This window comes from Agelaius phoeniceus, chromosome 9 (genome assembly GCF_051311805.1).
Source record: "Agelaius phoeniceus isolate bAgePho1 chromosome 9, bAgePho1.hap1, whole genome shotgun sequence".
Taxonomy (NCBI): Eukaryota; Metazoa; Chordata; class Aves; order Passeriformes; family Icteridae; genus Agelaius; species Agelaius phoeniceus.
The window spans coordinates 10219058-10245490 of record NC_135273.1 but is presented as its reverse complement, the minus strand read 5'-3'; the positions used below and the strand labels follow the sequence as shown (position 1 = coordinate 10245490).

Sequence of the window (26433 nt, the reverse complement as noted above, 5' to 3'; positions counted from 1 at the left end):
TTTTAAACATTCTTTTCTACTTTTTCTCCTCCACAGGGATACAGAACTGGCTATGCCTATAGGCAGCCATTAGTCAGGGAAAAACCCAGACATAAGAGTGATGTTGAGATTCCAGCCACTGTGACTGCCTTTTCCTTTGAAGATGACACAGTCCCACTTTCCCCCCTGAAATTCCTTGCACAGAGGCAACAGAGAGAGAAGACAAGATGGCTGAACTCTCCAAACACATACTTGAAAGTGAATGTGCCTGAGGAGTCCTGGAACGGGGAAACCAGTCCCAGGACTAAGATCACGGTAGGTTGATGTGTTGGACAGTCACTTTGGTTTTGCCCTACTTGAAAGTAAGTTATACACAGTTTATATGAGGAAATCTTGAATAGGATTGGCAAATAAGTTTATTGAGCAAATTAAAATAGGCTTTTCAGAGCCTTAATGACATTGGTACTAAGGGTCTCCTCTCTTAGAGGAGAGAGGGGTTGACTGTAAGAGTAACACTTCATGATAAAATTTAACAATGATTTCACCATCTAAGAGTTCTAACCATCTCTTCTTATTCCTGAAGTAGAAAACAGTTTTTCTACCACTTCTTCTTATGCTATTAGTTATCCATCAAATATAGTAAGGCTTTAAGTCAACCGTGGGTTGTTCTTTTACATGAGGGAGACACAAGCTCTAATTCATCTCTTGCTGTCCCCTTTCTATTTGTGAGTCTTCTGAAAACAGCTTTTGAAAGGTCTGTTCGTGCTACAGGCTTTCAATGATGATGAAGATTTTCCCCCTCCTGCAGCTCAGCAAGATGCTTACACTTGGTTTCCTGCCTGCAGAGAGGTGGCCCTCGTGGGACTGCAGAGCATCTTAATGCTCTTCAGCTACTTCCAGTACAACTGCAAAAGCATCAGCTCCTCCTGCTGGCAGGCTGGCAGGTTTCTAAACTTGAGCTGGGGAAAAAAATCCTCAGAACCCTGCTTGAGAAGGGAAAAAAACTGTAGTCAATGTGTGGTCGGTGGAGGTGGAAGTTGGTTGCATGAACGAGGGCTCTTATCTACATGCCAGTTACTAGAAAGTGTGATCCTTTCTAAATACAGCATCATTAATACACAGCTAACACTGCATTTTTCAGGAATGTATGTCAGTATTTACAAAAAGTAGTCGTGTTCAAGGCAAGTTAAAATCCTTTTGGGCAAACACACAAACCTGTAAAGGAATTGGGATTATTTTTTTTAGGTGTCGTGTGGAAGTGAAAATAAAGTCAGAAAGTCCTTTCTTGATATCTCTTTAACAGTAAGAGCACAGAGAATTGTTCCTTTCCATCATACTGGCTATTTTAGCTTCTGTCTTATTTTTTCCCTCTTTAAGTGGATGAAAGCTGATGACTCCTCCAAGACCAGTGGAGGAACACCAATCAAAATTGAAGATCCAAACCAATTTGTTCCTCTAAACACAAACCCAAGTGAAGTGTTGGAAAAGAGAAATAAGGTAAAATGAACTGAAAATTGTAACATTTCCAAATAAAATTATGTGTTCAAGTAATGATTCAGCAGAGCAGTAAAATAACATTTTCAAATGTTTTGATTTTATTAAGAAGGTTCTTACACTATATGTGATTTTTGGCACCAAAAACATGTATTTAAATGTGTGATATACATAAAATCTGTAGATACGTATGTACTATTTATATATTTAAATTTTGAGTGCAGTAGTCTGATGAAAGATGAGTGTTAACTCTGGAAATGATAGATTGGGAATGGTAGTCCCTGTTATTTATCATTTTATTTAGTAGATAATTAGGTGTCAACACCAACAGAATTGCTGTACATCATCTGCAGCATGATTCAATCTCAGACTCTAATCTTGTTCTGTTCTGTTTTAATTTTCCTAGTGCTTGTTAAGCTGGAATTTCTAATGGCAGTAAAAAAAAAAGAAAATCAGAGATTATTGTTGGATCTCTCTGTAAACAGAAATATCTCTCTGCCTTTCCCTTCCAGCATGAAAGACACTGATTATCTGACTGATCAAATACTCCACCCTCAGCATAACTATATTAGCAGATATTCAGGACACTTTTCATTGGATTGCTTATCTTTTTCTTTCTTGGAAAGCACTGTATCAGCGTCCTTGGGGACTGAAGTGGAGTTAGAAGGAGCAACTCCCTTCCTCAGAACTGGAAAGGCACCCTCTCATCATCCAGAGATTAATAATACATTAATTATCCCAGGCAATGATTTTTAAATTCATGCATGTCACTGGCTCACAGAGAGTTTATTCCTAATTCTCTGCTGTAGGATTTTTTTAATATGATCTGTATTTGTATTTATATCTGATCTGCCCATGTCTTACGCTCTGACAATTAGAAGTTAGGGCTGTTACTTTAGGGAAAACAATAAGCTATTCACAAAAGGAAAAACTTTACCAAACTTTGTAAGGACAGAGTTTCCTCCAACAGCTGAACATGCATCCTTTTATGAGGTTTGGAAGAGGAGAGGACAATTATGGGGCTATTCCTGGGAGCTTATTTCTAAATGTTGGCTTACATGAAGTGCAAGAACTGGGACTGGGGTAAGTATTTGTAAGCACTGAAAGAGCCAAACAACATATGCTGGGTATTTAGAGGTGGAAGAAGAGTTCTTAATTTTTGGTGCAGCAGCACACAGTTTGATTCTTCAGCCATTCACTGCTGCCTGTGTTAGTGGCTTTGCAAAGCTGATGGGCATAGGGTTTGTTAAAGAGAAATAATTTTTTCTAACCTGGTTTGTTTTCTCTCTATAGATAAGGGAGCAAAACCGATATGACCTAAAGACAGCAGGACCTCAGTCTCAGCTGCTGGCAGGGATTGTTGTGGATAAAAAGCCAAGTTCAGTGAGTACAACATAATTAACTGATTTATAGCTGTTCAGGTAATTTGGCTGCCTGTGTTTCAAATGTCAGCTTGGGCCATTTTTGTTCTGAATGTTTTGTTAGAACTGATTATTTTAATGCCAGTTTTAGAGGTGTGATACATGTTATTCATGTTTCATTTTAAAGGTTTAAAAAGATAGTTTCAAATTGAGATGTGCATGTTAAGTTTGCCACCATTAATGTTAATGAAGTAGGATCCTTGTCTAAGCTCATTTAAGTGAGAGAGGAAGAACTTTGGAATGCATGGGGCCAAAAATAGCCTTCATTAGTCTGTGGAAGTGATGCTTAAGATAACAACTGAGTCCAAGAGGTAGCTGAGTTAAAAAGGTGGGATGTGACAATGTAAAAGGCAGCTTTCATTAGAAACAGGGTTTCTATTGCCCATATTAATCTTTTCTTGAATAGAATATGCTTCCAAACACTATAGATAAGAGATATCCCTAATAAGGTTATCAACATACTGTGGTGAATTGGAATTCTAAGAGTTTCCAGCTATCCAACAGTTAGTACATCTGTGTTTTAACTCTGTATTCCCTGCCAAAACTTTGTCATCAAACTTTGGCCAAAAAAAAAAAAAAAGTTTTGTTTTTTGCTTCATATTTTTAAACTGTTAAATTCTGTGGCTTTCTTTTTCCCAGCCAGTGCAGTTTGATGATGAGCATGCGCCGCCAGCACCGCCCAACCCGTTCAGCCACCTCACTGAAAAGGAACTGGAAGAGTACAAGAAAACCATTGAGCGCAAGCAGCAGGGGTTGGAAGGTCAGCAGTGTGGTTTGAACTGCTGGGGTTTACATTTTAATAATAAGCCCGAAAATATCTACTGTAAAAAATGTGTACATGTTAATTATTAGCATATACTGCTGGCATCTAGCTTAGAACGAATCATTCCTTGAGGTGGTAGAATTCTTTTGTTAAATGTGGTTTATTCTTTTATTTTAGTTAGTGCTGAAATTAAAGCAATTAAAGGTTTGCAGAGAAATGCGGTTGACTAAAACACAATTAACCATAATGAATTTTTGTGTCAGAATCATAGAATATCTTAAGGTGGAAGAGTCCACAAAGGTCATGTTAATCCAGCTCCTCCTCAGAGCTGATACTAAAGTTAGATAAAGTATCCAAGTCTGTGCCCAACTGAGCAAAAGTTTACTGAGATGTTTGGCCCTGGCTTCTCTAATTTTACTTCTGTTCTCTCAGTGTGCAAGTCTCATCTACTTTCACTTTTCATATCTTCTTCGAATACTACTATTCCATAGAGAATTACTAATTCAGGGTTGATTTTAAGTTTTAACAATAACACTTACTATGAATTCATCTTCACTAATAACTGTGTAATAAAACAACTTTGCTATATGTCACACTCAGGATATAGTGTAACTGCTTACTGTACCAGCAGACTGTGACAAGATAAAACCATGGGGCTTGGAATGCAGCCCTGCCACCTTTCTTAATGCTTTCTAATAAAGAGCTAATACATACCAATTTTTATCAGATAAATCCATAATTCTTCAGAATTTCAACTGTGTATTGTAACTTTGTGCTGTTGTCAGCATGAGCAACACAAAGCTGTAGCAGACCTGTAAATCTTGTAGCATCAACACTGACACTCTTGCTTGATTTTCACTTTTGCTTGGCTACTAACTCACATCTTGTCCTGCAGATGCTGAACAGGAATTATTCTCAGATGACGGTTCATCTGTGTCACAAATTCAGTCACAAACTCAATCCCCGCAAAATGTCCCAGAAAGATTAGAAGGTATTCTAATGCAATTTCTGTTTGATGCCAAGGGCTCCAATAACCCAAGTCCTCGACTCTTCTGCTGCACTTTTACACTTGCATGAAGTCGACTGAGTCACAGGGAGCCCTCTTTTAAAAAGTTTGGGTGGTACTCTGTCCAGAAAACTATTTTTTCCCCATTTTTTCTAGTACAACATTCTCACAAACAGAAAACAACTCAGGGCGTGCTGAAACTTAGATATTAACCAGGTGGAGCAAATAGATACTATATTTGATTTTACTGAAAATATTAAGAAGAGTTCTTTTGCCTAAGACTTCCAGAAGTCTAAGTAGGCATTTTAAAAGGCAAGTTCTCCAATTCCTTCTGTATGGATTGGCTGTGTTTTCATAAATCAGTCTCTTGCAGTAAAATGTAATTCTGACTGTGCTTGAGGCTGTGTATGCTGTGTAGACTATATTTGTACATACTCTATACAGCTTGAGCTGTGTATGCACCTGGCAGAGATAAGGTTAAATTTTTCAGCCCATTTTCCCTTAATGACATTTTGACTGTGTTGTCTGCCTACAGCAACTAAGGCTGTGGATAAAGGGGAAAAAAACCACATCTAAGCACTTCGGGTTTCATTCTTTGGATCACAGTCCAGACTCGCAGGCTTTGTCTCAACACTGGGGTTTTTTTTTGCATGAAAGTGTGCATAAATAATTGCAAAATCATTTGCTCTTTTAGAAAATCACGAGGATTTCTACAGCCAGAATGCCAACCTAATATCCATGGAGATGCCAGTTGTGGTGGTGAACGGGAAGGAAGATGCACACGACGTGGAAGAGGATCTCACCAGGAGGGTCAGTCAGTTGAGTACTGTGGAGAGTGTGGAGATTACCATTAAAGGCTCTGAAAAGATAGAAGAGGCTCTGTCCCCTGAAGGGTCACCTTCCAAATCCCCTTCAAAGAAAAAGAAGAAATTCCGCACCCCATCCTTCCTGAAAAAGAGTAAAAAGAAGGAGAAGGTAGAAGCGTAAGTGCAGTTCTGTTGTGAGGAGACATTGCACATTTTAAACCTTTAAGTTGACCATTAACAGCGTAGTGTTAGGGGTGTGCAGTAACTGGACTTTTAACCTAAACAAGTAGAAACTGGAAGAGGTTTTGCTTTAAAGAAACCAAACAAAGAGACAAACAAGAAAACCTTTCATGTTAATTGCAAATTAATTCATCTCTCACTTAGCTGTGTCCAAAATTGCTATGAGGGTTGGAAACATTGATTAGTTTCATGTAGAACTACACTGGCAGGTGCTCAATTACCATCATAGCAAGGTCAAATACCATCACAGTATGCAGCAGCAAGTTCTGCTCAGAGTATTTTGCAGACCTTAAAATTTTCAGTACAGTTAAAGTCTTTATTAAAGTTACTGTTGAGTGATCATATGACTTTTTAAAACTGCTGTCTCATTTGGAAACCAGATCATACATTTTTGTATTGTGGTTTTTGACCATATATTTTATGTTTCTGTACCCCTATTTGAGTGGGTACATATTAACAGCACACCTTTACATCTTTTTTAAGATTAGCTCATATAGAAATAATATACACTGGCACATAATACTAGGGGAAAAACTGTGTAAGAGAAAGTTTATTTGGAATTATACAAAATGTCTAAAGAATTCCATTATTCAATAACTTTTTTGCCAAATATTTCATTTTAGTGAAATATAATTTTTGAAGACTTCTTTTTTATTCTATCAGTTGGGGTGGGGGAAACCCTTATTTTTCAAGAAGGGGGATTTTATACACTTAACATTGATAATTTAGTTTAACTGACAAAACAAAAAGAAGATTTTATATGTTCAAATGTTTGTATACCATTCAGTATAAAGGTATTATAAGCATGTGAACCAAGCATTTAATAGTTAGAATGTATTTAAGAATGCTTGGTTTAGAGTATACTTAAATATAATTCAGGAATCCAGGGACTTCAAAATCAAAGGATAAAAGCATATAAAATTGAACTGGATTCATGTTTAAAAATTATTTGTGGATTGTTCTTTTTCTCTCTCATGGTATTGCTAATGAATGAAGAAAAATAATCTCTTAACATAACCAAATGAAGGAAACAAAAATGTTAAAAGGGAAAGTGAAATAGTAGGGAAATAGGAGGAGACAAAGAAAGTAAAAGTTCGGTGATTATTTTTTTTAAATATATGATACGGATTGCGGGATATTTTTATTAAATCAGCAGAGTGACATTTCCATATTAGATGTTTTAAATAATTTGTATGGATTCATGCAGAGTGCAACACTTTGGGTTTTTTCTTCAGTTTCATTCAAGTTGTAAAAGGGTCTCGTGAATCTGTGTTGTCCTTTGGATGAACCCAGAGCAAATCAGAGCCTAGTGCCATGGGTAAGGGTGGTACTGCCACTTACTCATTTTTACTTGTGTTGTCATTTTAGTACTTTTACTGTATTGTAAATATAAACTAAACATAGAGATTAACATAGGGGTTTCTTCGCTGTGTCAAATGTCTGTAAATCAGTCATCCAATAGGAAGTACATCTTTTAAGATCCATGTGATTCCCAAATTACCAGTTGAAATATTATACAATATATAATTGTTAAATATGGCTGGAGAGTGGTTTGGCATGCAAAAATGTTGATTATAGCATGTTTGGGGGCTGGTTAGCTTTGACCGTGTAAGTGTGATAATGCAATGTTGGAATGGATCCTGGAAACAATTTTCTAGCTGTCACTAAATACTGGAATCAGTGTTTTTAATCATAGTGGAAACTTTCAGTTGCTTACTTTGTTTTTTATGTTCTACATTATTTGTGTTGTATTACAACATATGTAGAAACAGTAACCTGTGAACTACGCTTTTCATAACTTTTTTAAAAATATATCTAAATGAATGCAATGTGCATAAATATTTTTTAAAATGCAACCGTGAACTATTTGCACCTTTTGCTAATGCCTCTATTTACTTGCTTTGGCATAAAGAATGAGCCAGCCAACTCTTGTGTCCTGTGGAAAATATATAAATGTTATCTGAAATTGCTCATAGATGTAATGCTAATTAATGTTAAATCACAAATAAACAGTATTTTAAATAGATGGATTTCATATAGCAGCCTTTTTTTTATGCACTTACATCTCTTGCTTGTAGAGAAGATGCTTTGATTTTGCACGTTGCTTCTCCAGAATTTATTCTGGAGAGGACTTCTTGCTTGTGCTTATCCTGAGAGCTCTGCAAGAAAATAACCTGATCTTGAGTTGAACAGCTTTTGTCTCTGTCACAGGTGCTGGGAGGAAAGAGGACAGGCCCTTGGTAAAAAGCAGGGCACTGCCAGGCAGTTGTTCTGAGCCCAGGGAGGTCTGTGCTTGCCCATGCTGGGCTGCCTCCTGCTCTGCACACCATGGCATCACAGGTGACATGAGGGACTGGGGTGGTTTTAGTGCTGAGTAAGTACAGAGCAAGAAAACAGCTCAGAGAAATTACCTTTTTTAATTATTAATAAAACAAAGGTTTTCTTATAGAAAAAGCTCAATGCAAAGTTATTTGAAGATATCTGTGTCACGCCCTGCCAACATATGGTCTATGTCGGAGCCTGTGAAGCTGCAGAAGTTGCAGTGTTTTGTTTTTGTAGCTGTATCAACTCTGTGAAATGTCTTTAAGGACAGCACAAATGTTTATTTTCCTCGTCCTTCCACAAATCAGCCTTTTGTTTCTGTTTACAAGAAAGTCAAAATTCAGTCCTCTGAGTCTGGTGACAGTTTGATGAACTCAGTCCCCATGTCATAGAATAATTTTGGTTTAGCATTTTAAATAAATCTTGACCAAGATTTTAGTATTTTTCTGACTATAATTTGTCTCCAGAAGCATCTACAATCTTTTTAGTGCTGCACTAATGTGAAAGGAAACACTGTATCAACTCGGAGGAGCGTCCACTGTAAGGCCAACAGCATACATTATTTACTTCTTCAGGTTCTTTTTATTCCCAAGAGTCTACAAACCACATCAGACCCTTCATTTTCATTTAAATCTTACTCTTTCACAGTGTTACTCAAAGAATCTGAGATTCTGCAAGCCAAAGCAAAAGTAGATGTTTGTAACAGGCATAATAAACTTAAAAGAAGTTTTGGGAAATAGGAGCCCTTGGAAGGATGAGCTTCAAAATGGATCATTAATAGGATAGGAAATAACTATTGTCATTAGGCTGCTTAACCCAAGAGAGAGCAATACAGAGAAGCAGTGTTTACTGTGAGGAATTGCATGCAAGCTACCAAGCAAGAACATTAAAAAGGATTTATAAAGCTGTACATCCAGGTGATTGTCTGTTGTTGTCTTTTACAGACTTCCAGCTGTTCTGGAGATAAGTGTTACATAGCAAAGCAGATTTTGCAGAATCTGCAGAATGAGTTGTATCAGGCTTTAGATGCCACAAGGAGACAGAATAATGTCATGGTTAGGGCTGTAATAGGCCATTTTGACTCATATTTTCCTGCCTTGCCAGTTGAGTCCCATTACACACTGTTGAGCACGTGGCATAAACTGCTGTCATCTCTGGGGCAAGTAGTGGAGGATTTTCTATTTTCTACATATCCAGTTTGCAAAACTGTTGAGTTTTCACTATTTGAGCCCATGGAAACTTCTCAAACAGGATGTACTGTGGTGTATCCAAGGACAGTGAGAAAGGACCCAGTGTCCCATGCTGTGCACATGGGTCTGATGGAAACTTCTGACGTGGGCACCGATGTTCTCTCTCTTCCTTTCTGCAGACTGGCAGGGAAACACATCCCTCAGCCATGGGGCTGCTGTGTGGGTTGGTGTTTGTCCTTCCAAAGACCCAGGGTGTTCCCAGAGGTGCAGGGCTCTGGGAGGCAGTGGCCAGGAGCTGCCTGGCCGTGTGTGTGTGGGCAGCTGGAGCGGGGCCAGCCTGGCTGTGGGCATCGTTCACAGCATGCTGGGAACACCAGGACAGCATTCAGTGAGGGTGGGCACTGCTGGCATGCTGCCTGTCACACAGCCTGCAGGAGCTGCTCTGCCAGAGCCTTGCAGCTGGGCCAAACTTGCACAGACTCTTGGGAGAACAGTAGAAAGCCCATCCTCAATATAAACATTGCTCAGCCCTTCACCACAGTTTCTAATCTCAGTTTCAAAGCCAGCAATAATTTAAGTTTCCAAAAGAAAAGATTGATAGAATACAATATGAAAAAACTTGCCTTTCTGTACAGCTTTGTCCTTTGGAGGTGTTGGGGTACAGTAGCTGTACTTTATACATGTGCCAGCAGTACATGCAAACACACCCAGGCAGTTCTCACGTGGAGCAGCACACAGCATGGACAGCTTCGGTCAAGTTTGATCAACTGAAATGCAAACAAAACAAAGCCTAATGATGGGAACTGGAGGTTGAACAAGAGTTCACGCTCCGAAATTGTGGTTGAGAGTTCCAAAGTTAAGCAGAGCCTCCGGGAGGTGAGAATTCAAGCGGCCTTTAGGTGGCATCAGACCCTCGCGTTTGCTGCCTTTGTTCCCCGCAGTCGCAAAGCCACCAACAAAGCGCTTTCAAAGAAGGTATTTTTGGTGGAGATTTTGTGGGCTTTATTCCAGTTAGTGCAGAGAGATGAAAGCAGACATCTGGCTGCCGGACTCATTTTCTATATTGATTCATTTCAAAATCCAGCAATGGAGCAGGCTTTGTCAGGGAGGCAAGACTCCTCCTCTCCCCTCCATCCTTTTGCAACAATCTAAAAATGTTGGTGAAGTGTTTTTGAACTTTTTAACTCACTCCACTAAGCAGAATAATATCTATTTTTTCAGTATTTTCTCTCTATCGACCTTACCCACAGCCCAGAGACTTCTCAGTGGTTCTGGAGGCTGGGGCAGAAGACCCAGGAGACCCCAGTGGAAGTGCCCTGGTGCCAAAGGTCCCCACACCCTTCTGTCTCACCTGCTCCCACATCCTGAATTCCAGGTGCATTTCCTTTCACATTTGCAGCAGTAGCTCGATACAACTGCATGTCTCTGGACTCTGCTGGAGCTTTTGCAAATTTTTAATTTGCAAATGTTATTTGTAGAAACAAAACTTGTACCCTGGGTTATCAGGATGGTGAGTGGTTGAACTCTGTAAGGAGCAATTCTCTGGGGTGGTGACGTGGTCCTGGGCATGGTCCTGACCGCTCCCAGCCCTGGCTGACATTGGCAGCTGGTGCTGGCTTTGACCTTTGGCATGTCAGCTGCTGGCTGCTCTCTGACCTCCCAGGCACAGCACTCATCCCTCTCCTCCCAAAGGTAGAGAAAGTTCAAACATCCACTCAAGTGAGGTGTTTAACTTAATGGCCTGGCTTTTCTAGAAAGGCTGAGCACTTAGCCATGCTAGGGAGAGCTGCAGAAGAGCAAGTGGTTTAGCCCTCAGCTTGAGGCAGTGAGAGCCAAATAATCCCTGACCTGCAGGGGAAATGTAGCCCCCAACATGAGCATTTTGACGAGCTGTGCTTGAGGACCTTGCAAGGACTGAATTTCTCAGTGAAATCCTGTCAGCCCAGGCCCTTCCCTCTCCTCCATGCCCCCACTGGGGTGGAAAAGGAAAGGTTGCTGCAGGAGGCTGAACTTCTGTGTCCAGGGTGTTGAGAGCAGCTAACTGCTCCCTAATAAACATGCCACACTGGGGGTCTCTGAGTGTGAATGGCAGCGTGGGGACCTGAGCCAACCAAGCCTGAGCTTGTCTCTTGAGCTGGTGTTTGGCACAGTGGCACTAAAGCTTGGGGACACCTCAGGTCCCTGCACAATGGCCATGTGGGGCGGACATGTACCCAGACAGGTGCTGAGCTGGAGCCTCAGAGGTGCTCCAGAGGACCAAAGGCACCTCATCTCCTGAATGGTACCTTTGCTGGGTGCCAAAAAGGACCTGCAGAAAACTCTGAACACACTGCAGCAGCTGCAGTTTATACACAGTGCTTTCCCCATGGATGTTGGACACTTTCAGCCCCAATCCTTCTTTAAGTGGATGGACAAGACAGAAGCTGGCTATTAAATCCACTCAGCAGAATGGGAATGTGGGACAATAACTCCCTTTCCCAAACAGGAACTACCAATTTCTTATTCCAGTGAGTATAAGCATCCTCCCCTTTCTAGCAGGCAGAGGTACAGTGTTTTCAATACTTACTCTTTCCATCTGGCTAGACAGCTCTCTCAAACACCAATACCTATAATTACATATATTATGTATATTTGTATATACATATTACACATGCTAATTATATCTACAGAGACATTAAAACATTTACCCTGCTTGACTTCAGTTTTATTTTAAAGTTGGCAGCATCCAACCAACATTAGGAATATGCTGTATAAATAAGTAGAGTTTATTTAGATTTATTCAACAGTGTTTACAACTAATAAGTAACCACATCCATTTAAGTCCTGATCTCCTGGCTGGCATGTCACCTACATGTGATCATTCACCTTCAGCTGGAGCAGCTGGTTCTTCCTGGATTTATTAAATGGAGCTAACTTCACAAATGACCTGGAAGAGGCACATTGGGCAGAATTTGCTCTGCCACTGTCAGTCTAATGGGAGAATATTTGGGTATTGGAGTAGTTTTCTAATAAAGAGATATTTTGGGCTGCCTTACTCCGCTTGGCTTGGTTTCTGCCTTTCCAGTTCCAGTATGGGCATATTCCCATTAGAAGAGAAGGTCTGGCAAGCAGGAAGCATTCCCCAGTGTCAGCCCATGCCCAGCATATGAATTAAATAGCTTTTGCTGCATGAAGCCAGACGGGCTCTTGGAGCAACACAAGAGCACGTGTGCAAGTGCCACTTTTGGCAGCTGCCTTCAATTTGATAGATGAAGTTATTAATTGATTTTGGGATTTAGACAATGCAATTCCTCCAGTCATAAAGGAATGACAGCACCTCTTAGCTCCTGTGTTAACCAAAATGCTGTGGCCAGGGGCTGGGATGGCTATTTCCATGGCCCAGCTCCAGTGGTGGGGAGGATGCTCCTCCCTGCCAGCCAGGGGCTGTTGGATGCCCTGTGCTGCACTTTGGGCAGCAGGGACAGTGCCAAGGTGGCTCCCTTCATCCCTTTAGTGTCCATTTCCTGTCTCTTGAGTTACCTTGCCAGTCTCATTGATGCCTGTGCCACCCCAGTTCATCCAGCTGGGGCTATCAGAGAGCATTTACCATGGCAAGGGAGAATGGGAGTGTAACTGAGCTTCTCTAAACATCACTTAGGCAGAGAGGTGAAAGGCCCCTTGGGTGGCAGTGAACAGGAGCTGTTCCAACAGCACTGCCAAAGCTCTGCCCATTCTGCCCAATCCCACCCAGCCCAACACCTGGGAAACAACACCAGGGTGTGATTTACCACCAGCCATGGCTCACCTCTGCTGTGCTGACAGACAAGACAAAAGTCACCAGAAGTGAGGATGTGTGGAGGGATAGAATGTAAGAAAATAGTGCAGAAGGCAGTCTCACACCTGAGGAGCTGCAGCTGTACTGATCACCAAAGATTAGGAACAGGCCTGCCCTCAACAGGCCACGGCTGTGTCCAATAAGAAGATGAGTGCTACAAAAGAGTGGGGTAGCTGGGTGAGGAGAGAGATGGAGTTTGTTGGCTGTGCTGTGAAGATGAAAGAGTCAGTGCTGTGAGGAGCGGCACATGAGAAATCACTGAGAAGGCATGGAAGCTTTGCAATAAGATGGTAACAAGGATGTGCAGTAAGTCACTAGCAGCTCCCAGAGAGCCAATGAGCAGGAGTGAGGTTTGCTGTTGCATCACCTGCTCCCAAACATGCTCAGGAGCACTGCTGCACAGGAACAGGACCTGCCACAAACCCACCCCCTGATGGGTGCTCCCAACCACCCCACAGAGAAACATGCACTGTGGGTGCTGTGCAGCCCTTTGCCATTGCCCACATAGAGACTTTGGTGTGGTGGAGCTTTGGAGGAAGCCAGGAAACATCCCATGCCTGCCTGCCAAGGATGCAGCTCTGCAAGGCAGTGGAGCCACGTTCTGGAGACCCCCTGACCCCCAGACTGAGCACTTGGCCAGGGCTCTCCAGCCAGCCCATCCTGCTGGGCTGGGGCCTGACAGACACAGACTCCTCTTCCATCTCTTGGTGGGATAAAAACCACCCACCCTATTGTTCACAGCCATCCTCTCCAAGTTTATAAATAAACCCCGTTTCCCTGCTGTCTTTGTGCTTTCCCATTTTGACGCAGCCTTGATTTCCTCCTGTTCCAGAGGCCTTCAAACAAACAGCTCCTTATTTTGTTGTTGGTTTGCTTCCTCCCAGCCCGTGTGGGAGCAGGCGCCGGTGGCAGTGCCTGGTGCCAGGATGCCGAGTGCTGGGGACAGGGTTATCTGCCAGCTTCCCATAAATTACCCCATGTTGTAGGTGTGGGTGTTAATGTGCAACTTGGTGGCAAAGCAGCTGGGTTTATTGCATGTGCAGCATGTTAGCAGTGGGAGGAGGATGCTGAGAAGTCTGGGGATGGGATATGGGAGCCTGGTGCTGTCCCAAACAAGTCTTCCCTCTACAGGGTGAGGCAGAGCAGTCCAGCTCCTTCAAATCCAAGCATGAAGTGGGTGAGCCAAAGGATTCACTGCTGCCCGGACAGCATCACACTATCCTAAAAATACTGGAGTGCTTAAAATTAGGTAATTCCCCAATTAATTTTAATGGTGCTACTTAATTTCTAGGCATTTTAGAACTCCTTCCTGGCAATTTGCAACTGTTTAACAGCAATTCTGGTCACCAGCATCTATTGGGTAAATATTTAAGGAACATTAAAATCCACCCATGGTCTATATAAGTGCCCTTCTCTCTGTATCAATATTGGGGATTGCTCATGTAGTACATGGCTGTATTAGATGTGGTCATAAATGCAGGTCTGTGCCCTGGGCCAACACAAGGAAGGGCGTGTTTTGCTTTTTCAGCACTTGCACTGCAAGGGCAGGCTAATTTTTAACTCTCTCCTAATATTCACAGCATCTGAGTGAATTGTGCCCATTGACTGGAGCCTGGGGTACAAGCAGAGCTGGGGAGAGCAGGGATGCCCTGAGCATCATGATGCTAAGGTGAGCTATGGGTATGAATGAAGCTTTCCCTTTTTGTTCCTTTTTCACTACTTCTGCTGCAACCAACCTGCTGAGAAACACTGAGGGCTAGCAGAGGTGTTATGACAGGCCTTCTGCCTCCTAAGTTAAAAAAACCTGTTGGGTTTTAATATCCAGCAGGGTCATTCCCAAGGAAGATTGAAGTTGCCATCTCCCCTATCTTAACCACTAAGGTTAAGAAATAGCAGAGAGAGAAGTCTTAAAATATCTTGACACCTGAAATTCAGGAAGAAGAAAAAGCCAAGCCAGGAAAAGGGATGTGCTGAGCTGCAAGAGCACGTGGGCAGCCCCTGTGCTGGCACAGGGCAGCCCAGCCCTGGTGACGCGCTGGGTACTCATGACTTCACCCCGGCTGGCCGCAGTGCAAGCGGGTGGCTCCAGTTGTTTGACATTCCCCTTCCTCCTCCCCAAGGCCGAGACGTCTGTCTGTCCATATCCCGCCCATGTCTGGAGCCAGCAGCTCCAAAGGGGAGCAGCATCAGCCGGCGGAGCTTCCCCGCTCCGCTGCCTTTGTGTGCAAACCGGGTTTATCTGTATTGTTTGGCCAGCGCCAGCAAATTACACCCTGCCTAATGCGTCGTTAGGGAGAGGCAATTAAATACCAACCCAACGAGTATTGCGGCCAGCGTGACTGGGGAGAAACAGCTGCAATCTGCCTGGCAGCTGGGACAGACGGGTGGAAAACGTCAACCTCTCTGTTTGTGTCTTTGCTCTGCCCTCTGCCGTGTCTGCCTGCCCGGCCGGGTGAAACCTGCGTGGGGCAGGGTTTGGCAGGAAGCAGGCAGGGATTGTGCCTGGATCCAGTGAGTTTTCACTGGTTTGGCTCCAGCCCAAGTGGCTGCTGGTGCCCATCCTGTGTGGTGCTGGGTCAGGTCACCAGAGGTCACAGGCCTTTGCTTTTGCCCTGCAGGGCATTCCTCCAGCTGCTTTGCAGCCCTGTGGGCTGTTCTTGCAGGCACATCCTGTGCATCCCTCGACGATTTAGCGCTCCAGCTCAGTGTCCCCTCAAATCAACCCTGGTTTTCTATGGCATCTTCTTCAGTGCCCTTGTGCCCAAGCTTCTGACACTGACCTTGTGTCGGTGCCACCCCACCAGCAGCCTCCTGTGCTGTGCCCAGGTGAGATTTTCTGTCCCCTTCCTGCTTCACCTGCCATGATCAACAGCACACTCACATCTCTATCCCTCAGCCTCCAGTGCTGAATCACCCCGAGTGTTTTGTAGACCACGAATCCTGTTGCTAATCCTGGACACCCTAATGAATCATTTTTTCTCCCCAGATGCTGTGAGCACTGTAGGGGAGGGAGCCATTTTGCTGTGGCCTGGAGTGTTTTCTTAGTGTTATACAAATAAACAGGGGTGGGTTTGAACCGGGATCTCTGGAATCAGCTTCCGGCAGGTGCTGAGAGAGTTTCTGGGTGGATTTAGAGGGCCACCGTTGCAAACAGCATCTTTAAGAATCACTGAAGTGATGTTCATGGTGAAGTGCTCTGGCACCTGGAGCAGGCAATGAGAAAATCACCACTGGAGTCTCGTGGGAGCCAAGGATTTAAGCTGGCTGTGTGGACCAAGTCATCTGCCACCAAGCTCAGCCATCTGAAATGTAGAGCAGGTAATTTGTGCTGCTCACTGTTACCAGCTGTCTGAGAGCCAGCAGTCCCAGGTTTATAGAGGGTTTTGTGAGCCCTAAACAAAGGGTGCACAGGGGGTTCCCAGGAAGGGGAATACCCACGGCAGGGCAGCACTTCAATAACAGGGAACAGCCATGTTCCTGCCAAAGCCATTGCCCACAATTTGCCAGGTTGGCCCTATCAGGAACCCACAGTCACTCTTTCCTGCCCTGCACATTGGTTTGGGGCATTTTATGTGGTTTTACTCTGCAAGTTGTTTGCTCTTTGGGGGATCCTACAGAATCCAAGTCCTGGGGGAAACAACAGTCACAGGGAAGGGCACGGGGTTAAAAGTGCAATGAACGGGTCACGCTGATTATTGTCTTTACAGCCAGAGATTTTTCTAGGCCAGGCAGTGCAACAGATCAAATGTCTTCTTCAGACAGGTATCTGCCAGCACAGTGAGAGTCATCATCAGTGGAATCAGAGCAGGTGAGGATTAGGGAATGGATTGCAAAGTGAGTAATGCACTGGCCAGGGAGGGGAGGGGAGCAGAAGGGCTGGGGGCATCACCCCCACCCAGCAGAGCTGGAAACTGCACAAAAGAAGAGTCAGGACCAGCAGCAGAGGGTTTTGCTGTGACATGACTGCCATAAGATTGTGGGGATCTCAGTCCATTGGAAGCCATCCCTGTGGGATCACTGTGGGCAGCAAACCAGGGGCTGGGATGCTGAGACTTGTCCCTGGTGCTGCTGCAATGATCAAGCACGGCCGGGGTGGGGACAGAGGATGCCAGGCAGGATCAGCCTGGAGGATGCACAATCCTTCTCCTTGGTTACAGTGACAGGGGGCAGAGGAAGATGAGGAGGAAGCTGTAGGGAAATACTGGGGAGAGGAAATATCTTTTAAACCTCAGCGAATGTTGGCACATGAACAAATGGGTATTAAGTGGTGGGGGCTGCTGGGAGACTGGGAAATTTGTGAAGGGGATTATATGACGTGGCTGCTCAGAATAGTTGGACTAAATGACCCTGCCTATCCCCTCTGGTTTTGCCCTCCCCTTATGGCACCAGGTGCTTGGAGTAGCAGCAGGGCTGGTCTATTTGTATTTGAATATTAGGGTGCCAAGCAAGTAAAAATGAGAAAAACTGCATCCAAACACTGGTGTGCTTTTTCTGTTCTTGAGATGCACCAGAAAACCCTCCTGCATCAGCTTCTGGGGTCAAAACTTGCCTGCCAGTGGCCTGCAGAGGTGCAGTGAGCTGTATTGGAGGGAGATGCTTGTAAGAAATGAAGGAAATCATTAGGCAACAGCAATTACACTGCAAGAGACACGAGCTGTCTCTCAATGCATTGCACTGAACCAGCAGAGCTGCTGGCTGATGGCACTGGAGGCTCCCAGGGTTCCTCCCAAATGAGCTCCTCCTGGAAGCATTGTCCCCTCCAAGCCATATGCTCCCTTGCCCAGCTGGTGCCATCACTGTGGCTCCACAGCCAGGGGCTGCCTTCCCCTGCCCACTGTGGAGTGACATTAGGGCCAAGAGCAGCATCCTTGTGCCCCCCAGCCTCCAGATCAACCCCAGCAGCCTTTGCCCTTCAGGTTCCTGCAGTCTTTCCCTGTGCACTGAGCCTTTTTCTGCCTGCAGGTGAGCAGTAACTCCAAGTCTGAGCATGACCTCTTCAACCCATGATATTTTTTCTGAAGTTTAACAAATTTTTAAAGTTAAACCTTCATCCAGCCTTTTATTTGGAATGACCAGCATTCTTCCCTTCCTTTGAAGGGAAGAATGTAATTTTCACTATTATTTAGTTGCTGCTGTTGCTGGAGTCAAGTGTCAGCTGTGCTCTGATGGATTTCCCCACATTAACATCAGACCCAAGCACCACAAAGCCCAGGTTAGCCATGAAATCCAAGGAAACCAATTTTACTGTGCAAATGAGGATCTCCTCTTTGCAGAAGCTGTCTGGTGAGTCCAAGCTGCGAAAGCTTTGGCAAAGCAGAAATAAGGAATTGCTGGAGGACAGTCTGGGGAGGCCAAAACTGAGCCCCTCCAAAACTCTGGGCATCATTTCTGCATGCTCCATCTCGGGGTGGGGATGGCTGGAAACCTCCCAGGACACTTCCCCTTGTAAAGCCTCTGCCTTTCTTTTCCTCTACGCTTTATCTCCCGCAGCCAGTTTGCCAAGACACGAGGCCTGAGGGGGTGAAAGGGAAAAATGAGGCACTGAGCAGGTGCAGTTTGTGCACAACCCCAGAGATGCCTGGTTTCATAACAGCCACCACCTCAGGAAGGCCATCCTGAGCTAAGGCATTAAAACACAGGGGGACCAGGAGGTTGTGTGCTATGACATCAGTTAAAAGGCCAGCTGAGTGGAGGGACACAAAGCATTCCAAAGTGACAAGAGCATCAAACCTCCAATGGGAGGTGTGGGATGCTCTTTCTCTGCTCTTCCCACAGTGAATCCTGCTGGGCTTGTTCTAATGGCTCCTCAGCCCGAGCCCAGAAAGCACAAATCCCAGAAATGTGTTGGATGTCACATTACTGAGTCTAACATAAAAACTCAAAGCTGAAGCGTGCAAAATTGCACACTGAGAATATTGCAAGATCCTCCTGCCTGGAGCAATGTCAAATGACCTTCTCTTGATCTGCCAGCCCAGACTCAAGGATCAATTGGTGCACTCCTAGGAGTGATGTAAAGCTTTCAGTTGAACAGATGGAGAACTAGATTCTCCACTTGGCTCCTTTCACCAGGAGAGACACTCTTGGACCTTGTGCCACATCCATCCTCCCACTGCCTTAGCAGGTCCCATCCACGCCCACCTGCCCAGACCCACCAGGAATATTCAGCATTTAATCCACCCACCAAGAGATGTGCCTTTTTTCTGCTGGCACAAGGCAACTTCAGACCATATGTGTGCTTTCCCTTAAGGGTGGGCAAGAAAAAAATCTTTATTATTTTTATATCAGAACTGCATGGCAACTACTGTGAAAGGCCAAATGTGAATGGCAGAGAACTAGTAGGAGCTGCCATCTCCCAGCCTCTGAGGCAGAAAACCTACTATTTATTACAAAGATGGAGAGTGAGGAGGGCAGTTAGGAGGCTGGAAGTGAAAAAAAAAAAAAGCTTATTGTAAAAGCAGAGATCAGAGCTCAGGTTTGCTTGATGAATGCTGAGATCAGGAGATCAGAGGGAACCACACAGGATTTCAAGGAGGACCATTCCTTACAGGATTGTAAGGAGGGATTTCAAAGGAAATTAAGTAGAAGCTTTAGAGGTACAAGTAGGATGAAGCTAATAAAATACCAGCATCATAAATGGACCTGAGAGAAGCAGTATGGCTAGGCAAGGCAGGACCATCACCACTATTTGTAGCTAAGTTATTTCCAGCACACACCAAAAGAGAGCATCAAGGACAGATTGCAGAGGCGATGTGGCAGCGTGGGCAGGCAGAGACACCCAGTGAAACCATGAAGCTTCCTGAGCCCCAGCAGAGCATCAGGAGTGCTCCAAAGCCTGAGCACCCAGCCTGCATGACAGCTGCTGGAGCAGGCACCTGAAACCCTGACAAGGGCCTTTCTCCTGGAGCACCCCTGAGTTGTCCTTGTTCCATTTAGGGAGCAGTGGGGAAGTGAAAGGCCATTGTAATGATGGCTTCATAAGAGGGCTGGATGCACACCCCACTCTGGGTCTGGCCAAGTGAGAGTCAGGCTCTGAGAGCGTCCCTAAGGACAGGGAGCCCTTAGGGATGCAAACATCTAGCAGCCCCACAGCAGGATGTGTGGCCCTGCTGTAAATCACAGTCCCATGTCACACCCTGGGACAAGGGACAACAGGCAGCAAGAGCAGGTGGCAGCCAGGGCCTGCAGGACAGCCTGGAGCCAGTGCTGCAGGAGAGAGCTCCATGTATTAATTATTGACTAGTGAAAGAAGAGATATGAGATTTCACTGACCTCTGTGCGCAGGCAGATTTCTGCACCCCAATTAAATCATGCTTGGGCATGGAGAGGGGTGACACCTGCACTCACCACTGGGCTGGGGCCATAAGGAGTGATGCCAGTAACACTTCCTGGGTCCAACAGCAAAATCAAGGTTTTAGGAGTCACCCAGGTTTCACGAGAGATCTCCTCTCCCTCCAGGGTACAGCTGCTCCAGACCAGCTCTAGCCCATCCCCACCACAACAACTGCGTCCATTAAAAAAGAAAAAGAAGACACGTGATAGCCTCAAAACAATTTTTCAATATCTTTGTATCACTCTTGTGCAGCAAGAAATGCCTGCCCATGGCAGACAGGCAGCACAACTATCTGGAAAATGAGTTAGTCCTTCCAGCACTACCTGGAAAATGAGTTAGTCCTTCCAAAAGGACTGCAGCAGACTTTTAAATGCAGGTGAAATTTTAAAGGGATTACATTGGGATTAGCCTGAAAGGAAAGAGAACAGGTGCTTCCAGGAGCTCTTGCAAACCAAAATCCAGGGTTGTCTTGGCTCCCACCCTTTAAAACCCTCTCTGAACCCTGCCAGGTCTGTCCAGGGGGTGATTTACACTGGTGCTGCCACTGGAACAAACTGGATGGATAACACCTGCGATGTGGGAAACAGCTGCTGTGTGTGATACCAGCAGAACAAGGTCAGAATACACCCACCAAAGGGGACTGAGCATTTGTGCTCAGAGCAGTGGCTCTGTTTTCCTCTGTTCAGCCCAACATGGGCACCACACACACACACACATGAGGTGATTCCCATGGCAGAGGGGAAGGGATGCTCACTCTCTACCCTGGGGGTTTCTCATGGCACCTCACACACCCTGGCAGCTTTGCACCTAAACTCACACCTTGCTATGTTGTGCAGCACTGCAAAATAAAGCACTCCAGCAACCTTACCTCTTATCTAATCCAATCCCCAAATGATGGGGTGGATATTTTCCCCACTTTTACAGGTGTGAATTTGGCAACATCCCTGTGGCCTCTGCACCCCTGGGCCACGCTGCCCTTGCTGTGCCACACTGAACTGAGGGCAGCCTGCAGCCACAGGCTGCTGATAAAAGGTGCAGGGATGTCCCATGATGTGAGAGCTGCCTTGGCCACATGCCTGGAAGCAGAGGCCGTGCCAATGGTGTGGGTGGTGGGACTGAGCCAGTGGCTCACCCCAGCTCACCCCAACTCCCATTGCCATGGGCCCATGGGGCTGCACTCAGATCTTCCACTTTTGCCTGAGAAGCAGCTTCCCCATTGCCTTGCAGAGAAAAAATTGACAGTGAGACTTCAGGATGAGCTCAAAGGTTAAACAAAGTACAAGAGAAGGGAAATAAAGAGAGTTTGCCCTTAAATGGCTGTATTTAGAAGGCTGCAGTGGATGAGGGTGCTGGACCATGGCTGCTGGATGTGCAGAGCTGGCAATACTGACAAACTTCTTCCCTTATCACTCCTGTGTTGCCTCTCTGATTCTGGGTGCTTTCCATTGCCCACCCTTTTCTTTTTGTACCCCACAGCCCACGTGCCCTAAAGCCTCCATTCTTCTTGAGCCAGTTCCCTTTGAATACCTGCCCTTGGACCATTCCCTCGGGAATACTTTTCTCTGTGGAAGTGCCTTTAAAGAGAAATTATCCTGGGACTAGGCTAGAAAGGAAAGGGATCAAAATTATGATTATTCTGGCTTCAAACCTGGGAAGTCACTGTGAAAAGTGATACCTGCTGAATCAGCACCAATTCACACAAAGTATTCCAAAAATCACTAGAGAAGTGTTGTGCAGGTGCACAAAGAGGACCAAGAAATGCAGTAGGTAACAGAGGATGCTGCCATTAGGCACAAGAATGCTGAGATCAGGAGATCAGAGGGCACCACACAGGATTTTGAGGAGGACCAATCCTTACAGGATTGTAAGGAGGGATTTCAAAGGAAATTAAGTAGAAGCTTTAGAGGTTCAGTATGGACTCTGGGCGGCCAAACACATCCTCATCCTCTGGGAGAGTGCCTGAGATTTTTAAATCATCTGATTTTTAAGCAATCTGATGCTGGCTGCCTCTGGTGCCTTTGGTGTGCTTTCAGCAATGACCTCTCGTACTTTACAGTGAGGTCATGGAAAGCCTTCTGCCCGATGGTGAGCCAGCAGAGAGGGGCCCTCAGTGTCCAGCCAGGCTGGACCTTGTGTCCAGGTTGATTAGAGCCATCCCTCCACCGGCTCAATCCCTGCACAATTAGAAAGCCAGAGACTTTCTGGCTGAAGTTTTAATGGGAGTGTTTGCCCATGCAGGCTTGTAAAGCAGGAATCGTGTCTTATCTCAGCTAGTCAGCGGAGTTAATAAAATCCAAGTACATTCTGAGTCCTTCACTTGCCTGGATGTGCCCTATGGCTCAGCCTGGCTCCCACCTCTGCTCAGCCCTTGCTTTCCCAGCTGAAATCCTGCTCTTAGGGATGGCCAGTCCCTGGGGTGCTGAGCACACCCGAGCCTGGCAGCGGCGTTCTGTCCCGCCCCACTCCCGGCTCACCAGGCTCTGCCTTCTTCACTCTTCTAAATCCAGATGATGCTGGGTGTCCTCCCCCCTACACCATTCCTCTCTGGGCTGCCAAACGCAGCGATGGGACAAGTCGTGGTATTGTCGATGTGGCAGCAGCCATGTGGTGCTGCCGGCACGGAGGAGGTGCCATCTGGCCGCGGGAGAGGCTGCGTTGAGCCGCCCTGCACGGGAGCTGGCCCGGCCCCGGCATGTGCCGTGGGAAGGGCATGTGACCGACGAAATCCTGCAGCCATGCTTCCCAAAAATAGCCCGCTGGCCCCCAGCAATTGGGTGCCGCAGGGATTTCATTGCATGGCTGCAGTCCGGGGCACCGTCCCCTCTCAGGTGATTCAGGTCCCTGTGATGCTGCGGGCTCCAGGTACCATTAGCATTACTAATACTGTCCTCCTAAACGCCACCACGACCTCTCTGCTCTGCTCTCCGGCCCGTTCCGGTCTCTGGGAGGCCGGTGAGCCCGGCGAGACCCACGGAGCCCCACGGCAGCCAGGTGTGAGCAGGTCCCCACGCCCCAGCACATCTCCGGGGCGATGCTTCTCCCCAGCCGCTCCCACAGGGCTCCTCAGAGGAACCAGACCAACCCGACCGGCCGGGCAGGAGCGGGGCTTTATGCTGCAAACGCAGCACCGTGCTTCGGTGCTGCTGTCACGGACAGAAGGGGAGCGAGGAGGGTGCTGGAGGTCACCTGCTGCCAGCCTGGTGCTGGTGGACTCCACTCCGCCTACCCCCTCAAAATTCATGGACTCGAAATTGCAAATGACTTCTGGAAGTGCAAGTCCTTGCCCTTCTCCTCAGTCTGGGTCAGGTCCTGCGCTCTCTCCTCCGGGCGCAGCTGCTCTTTCTCACCTCCCTGACTGCAAAACAAGGGCAAAACAAGCTGCAGTGTGCCCGGCCCTGACCCCAGGTCTGCAGGGATGGATACGGAGGGGGTGAGGGAGGCTGATGCATCCCTTGCCTGCTCTCCGCCTTCGATTTACTTTGGAAAAAAAAATAATTTATTAATTGCTTTTAGAGTTTGCACCCAGAGAGAGCTTTCTGGGGGCACTGCATAACAGAGGAGGAGCGACGTGACATTAAACCGCTAGTGCTTCATGCCGAGGGGCCCCTTTGGAGTTCGGGGCTGGCCTGCAGTGCTGGCCCCATCGCCCCCAGCGCTGGACGCAGCATGGGCTCCCCAGTCCGCCTGTCACGCTGGGTCCCTGACCAGGGACAGACCCTGGGGCAGGGCGGGAGGTGACACGGGGTGACAAGAGGCAGGGCAGGCTCGGCTGTGCCTCTGTGTCCTGGGGGCGGGTGCAGCTGGGCCCCCACCAGTGCCACCATCCCCGGGGCGCGGTGCCACCACCGCCGGCGCCCCTTTCCGAGGGGTCGTTCCCCCCGCGGAGCTGTAACACATCCCGGGGCTGCTGAGCGGCGACGCGCCGGTCCCCGCCGCCCCGGGACAAGCCCGGCCCTGCCCCGCCGGCCGCCCCCCCGCGCCGGGCGCCGCGCAGCCGCCGGCGCTCGCACTCCGCAGGCGCGGCCGGGCCGGGCCGCCCCGCCGGGGCGCGGGGGGGGCGGGACGGCGGCGGCCCGTGGGGCGACACAGCGGCGGGGCGGGCGGCGGCAGCGCTGGGACCGCGGCGGCCGCCGGGCTCACCGGCAGACGGACGGACGGACGGACGGACGGAGGCAGCGCAGCACGGAGAGGCGGCGGGGCATGGGGAAGCGCGGCCGGCCGCGGAGGGAGCCGCGGAGCGAGCCGCGGAGCGCAGGGGCGGCCGGCGGGGCCCGGTGCCCCCTCGGGGACATCTGCAACACGAGCCCCGCGGCGGGCATGGACACCTTCCTGTACAATGTGCAGGTGCTCCTGGAGGCCGCCAGCTACCTGGAGCGGATCGAGAAGGAGAATAAAAGTAAGTGCGGGCTGGCGGCCGTGGCCGCGCGTGTGCGTGACCGCGGGGCGGTCAAGGGGAGTAAGGAAAATAAACCAAACTTTCGGCTGGCTGCAGGGGCCGGGGATGCGGTGACAAAGGGCGCCAGGGCTGGCCTGCACCCTCCGCGGCAGAGGCGTGCGTGCGACCCCCGCCGCCACTGGGGAGACGGGCCCGGGGGAAAGTTTGGGATGGAGAGTGGAGCGGGACGGCGCGGGGAGGGGGGGCGCATCTCCGGTTCTCGGGGAGAGCGGGCTCGGAGTGGCACCGAGAGGGGCCGGGGGGGCGGCGGGCCCCGCGCGGAGCCGGAGCGGCGGGGGAGGAGGCGATGACACGTCCCCGCTCCCCCCGCCGGGGCATGGGCAGAGTCACGTAGGCAAGTGGCAGCGCTCGCCAGGTAGCCGGCGGGGAGGGGAGGAGAGGGCAGGGCAGAGCAGTGCAGTGCAGGGCAAGGCAGGGCAAGCGTCCGGTGCGGGGCGGTGGCCAGCAGCGCCGCTAGCCTCCTGCTCCGCGGGCGCGGAGGGTGCGCGTAGCCCGCGGCTTTGCCCCGCGGAGCGGTCTCCCGAGCGGGCAGGCGAGCCGCGAAGGACGGCGGCACCGCGAGGAAGAAGCGCTTAGGGAACAAAGGGGCGGCCGTGGCCCGCGGCGGAGCGCGGCCGCGGACCCCGCGCGGTGGCGGAGCGCGCTTCAGCGGCGCTGCGCCCGGCGGGCCCCGCCCCGCGGGCGGACACATGGTTCGCACATGGAGCCAGCGCGCCGCGCTCATTGGCCGCCGCCTCCCGGGGGCGGGGCCGCGCGTCCCGCTCCGCCAATGCGCGGCGCCGGGGTCCCCCGTGTGACGTCACGCGTTGCCGAGCGGGCCGGGGGGGCGCGGGGCCGGGGGGGCTCGGCCGGGGGGTTCGGCCCGGGGGGTTCGGGACCTGCGGGCCCGGGGGTGTCACACGGACACCTCGCAGGGAGCCCCGGGCTCCGCTTCGCCACCGGCGCTTTGCCCTCGTTTTCCTCAGGTTTCTCTGTTACTCTTTGTTTTAGCCTTTTTTTAATTTTTTTTTTTAATTTTCTACTTTTTTTTTAAATTTTCTACTTTTTCTTTTTTTAATTTCCCTGCCCTCCTCGCTTTCATGTTTGGGGTTTTCCCCCCCTCCCCCCTTTTTCTCCTCCGTGGAGCATGTGCTGCGTTTTGTTTTCCGTTTAACTTTACAAAGGCATCGGCGAGTCCCTCGCCACGCGTCTCCATCGCACCATCAGCCTCTCCTCGCCGTTCACCCCTATGGCAGCTGCAGGTCCCGAGCAGGTGCCGGTATAGGGTGCCCTTGTTCTGCGGGAAAAGCTGCGTGCACGCAGGCTCCCGGGGAAAGGGATCCCACTGCGGAGGAGCTGCTCTGCCGCTAAAGCTGCAGCCAACAGCCCTTGTTCTTTGCTCGCCCAGAACAAATCCAGGCTGCTCTTCTGTTTTGGAAAGTTGAGTTAATTTTGGGGTGGGATTTTTTTTCTCACGTGCTAATTGTTGTTTCGTAATGAATCTGCAAAGCCAAGCGCCTGAGGAGCTGAGCTGCGCCGTGAGCAGCAGCTGCGAGCAGGAAAATGACAGGAGACACCAGCAAGAACTGGGTTTGAGTGTGAAAACAGAAGCATCCCTGGTTTGGAAACTGAG

At 48.0% G+C, this 26433-nt stretch overlaps 2 protein-coding genes across 5 annotated transcripts in view; both read left to right on the top strand.

Annotated features, from left to right (window-relative positions):
- ADD3 (adducin 3) overlaps positions 1–7735 on the top strand; it is a 92268-nt gene extending 84533 nt beyond the window's left edge. For 3 of the 4 annotated variants that reach the window (XM_077182894.1, XM_054637255.2, XM_054637254.2), the window contains 6 exons: positions 37–294; positions 1357–1476; positions 2767–2856; positions 3534–3654; positions 4553–4648; positions 5358–7735. In XM_077182894.1, coding sequence (XP_077039009.1) covers positions 37–294; positions 1357–1476; positions 2767–2856; positions 3534–3654; positions 4553–4648; positions 5358–5650 — 978 coding nt within the window. In that variant the 3' untranslated portion in view covers positions 5651–7735. The remainder of the gene's footprint in view (positions 1–36; positions 295–1356; positions 1477–2766; positions 2857–3533; positions 3655–4552; positions 4649–5357) is intronic. The other variant, XM_077182895.1, reaches the window with a different exon arrangement.
- Positions 7736–24426: 16691 nt separating this feature from the next.
- MXI1 (MAX interactor 1, dimerization protein) overlaps positions 24427–26433 on the top strand; it is a 54884-nt gene continuing 52877 nt past the window's right edge. Inside the window, exon 1 of the mRNA XM_054637758.2 lies at positions 24427–24761. Coding sequence (XP_054493733.1) covers positions 24566–24761 — 196 coding nt within the window. The 5' untranslated portion in view covers positions 24427–24565. The remainder of the gene's footprint in view (positions 24762–26433) is intronic.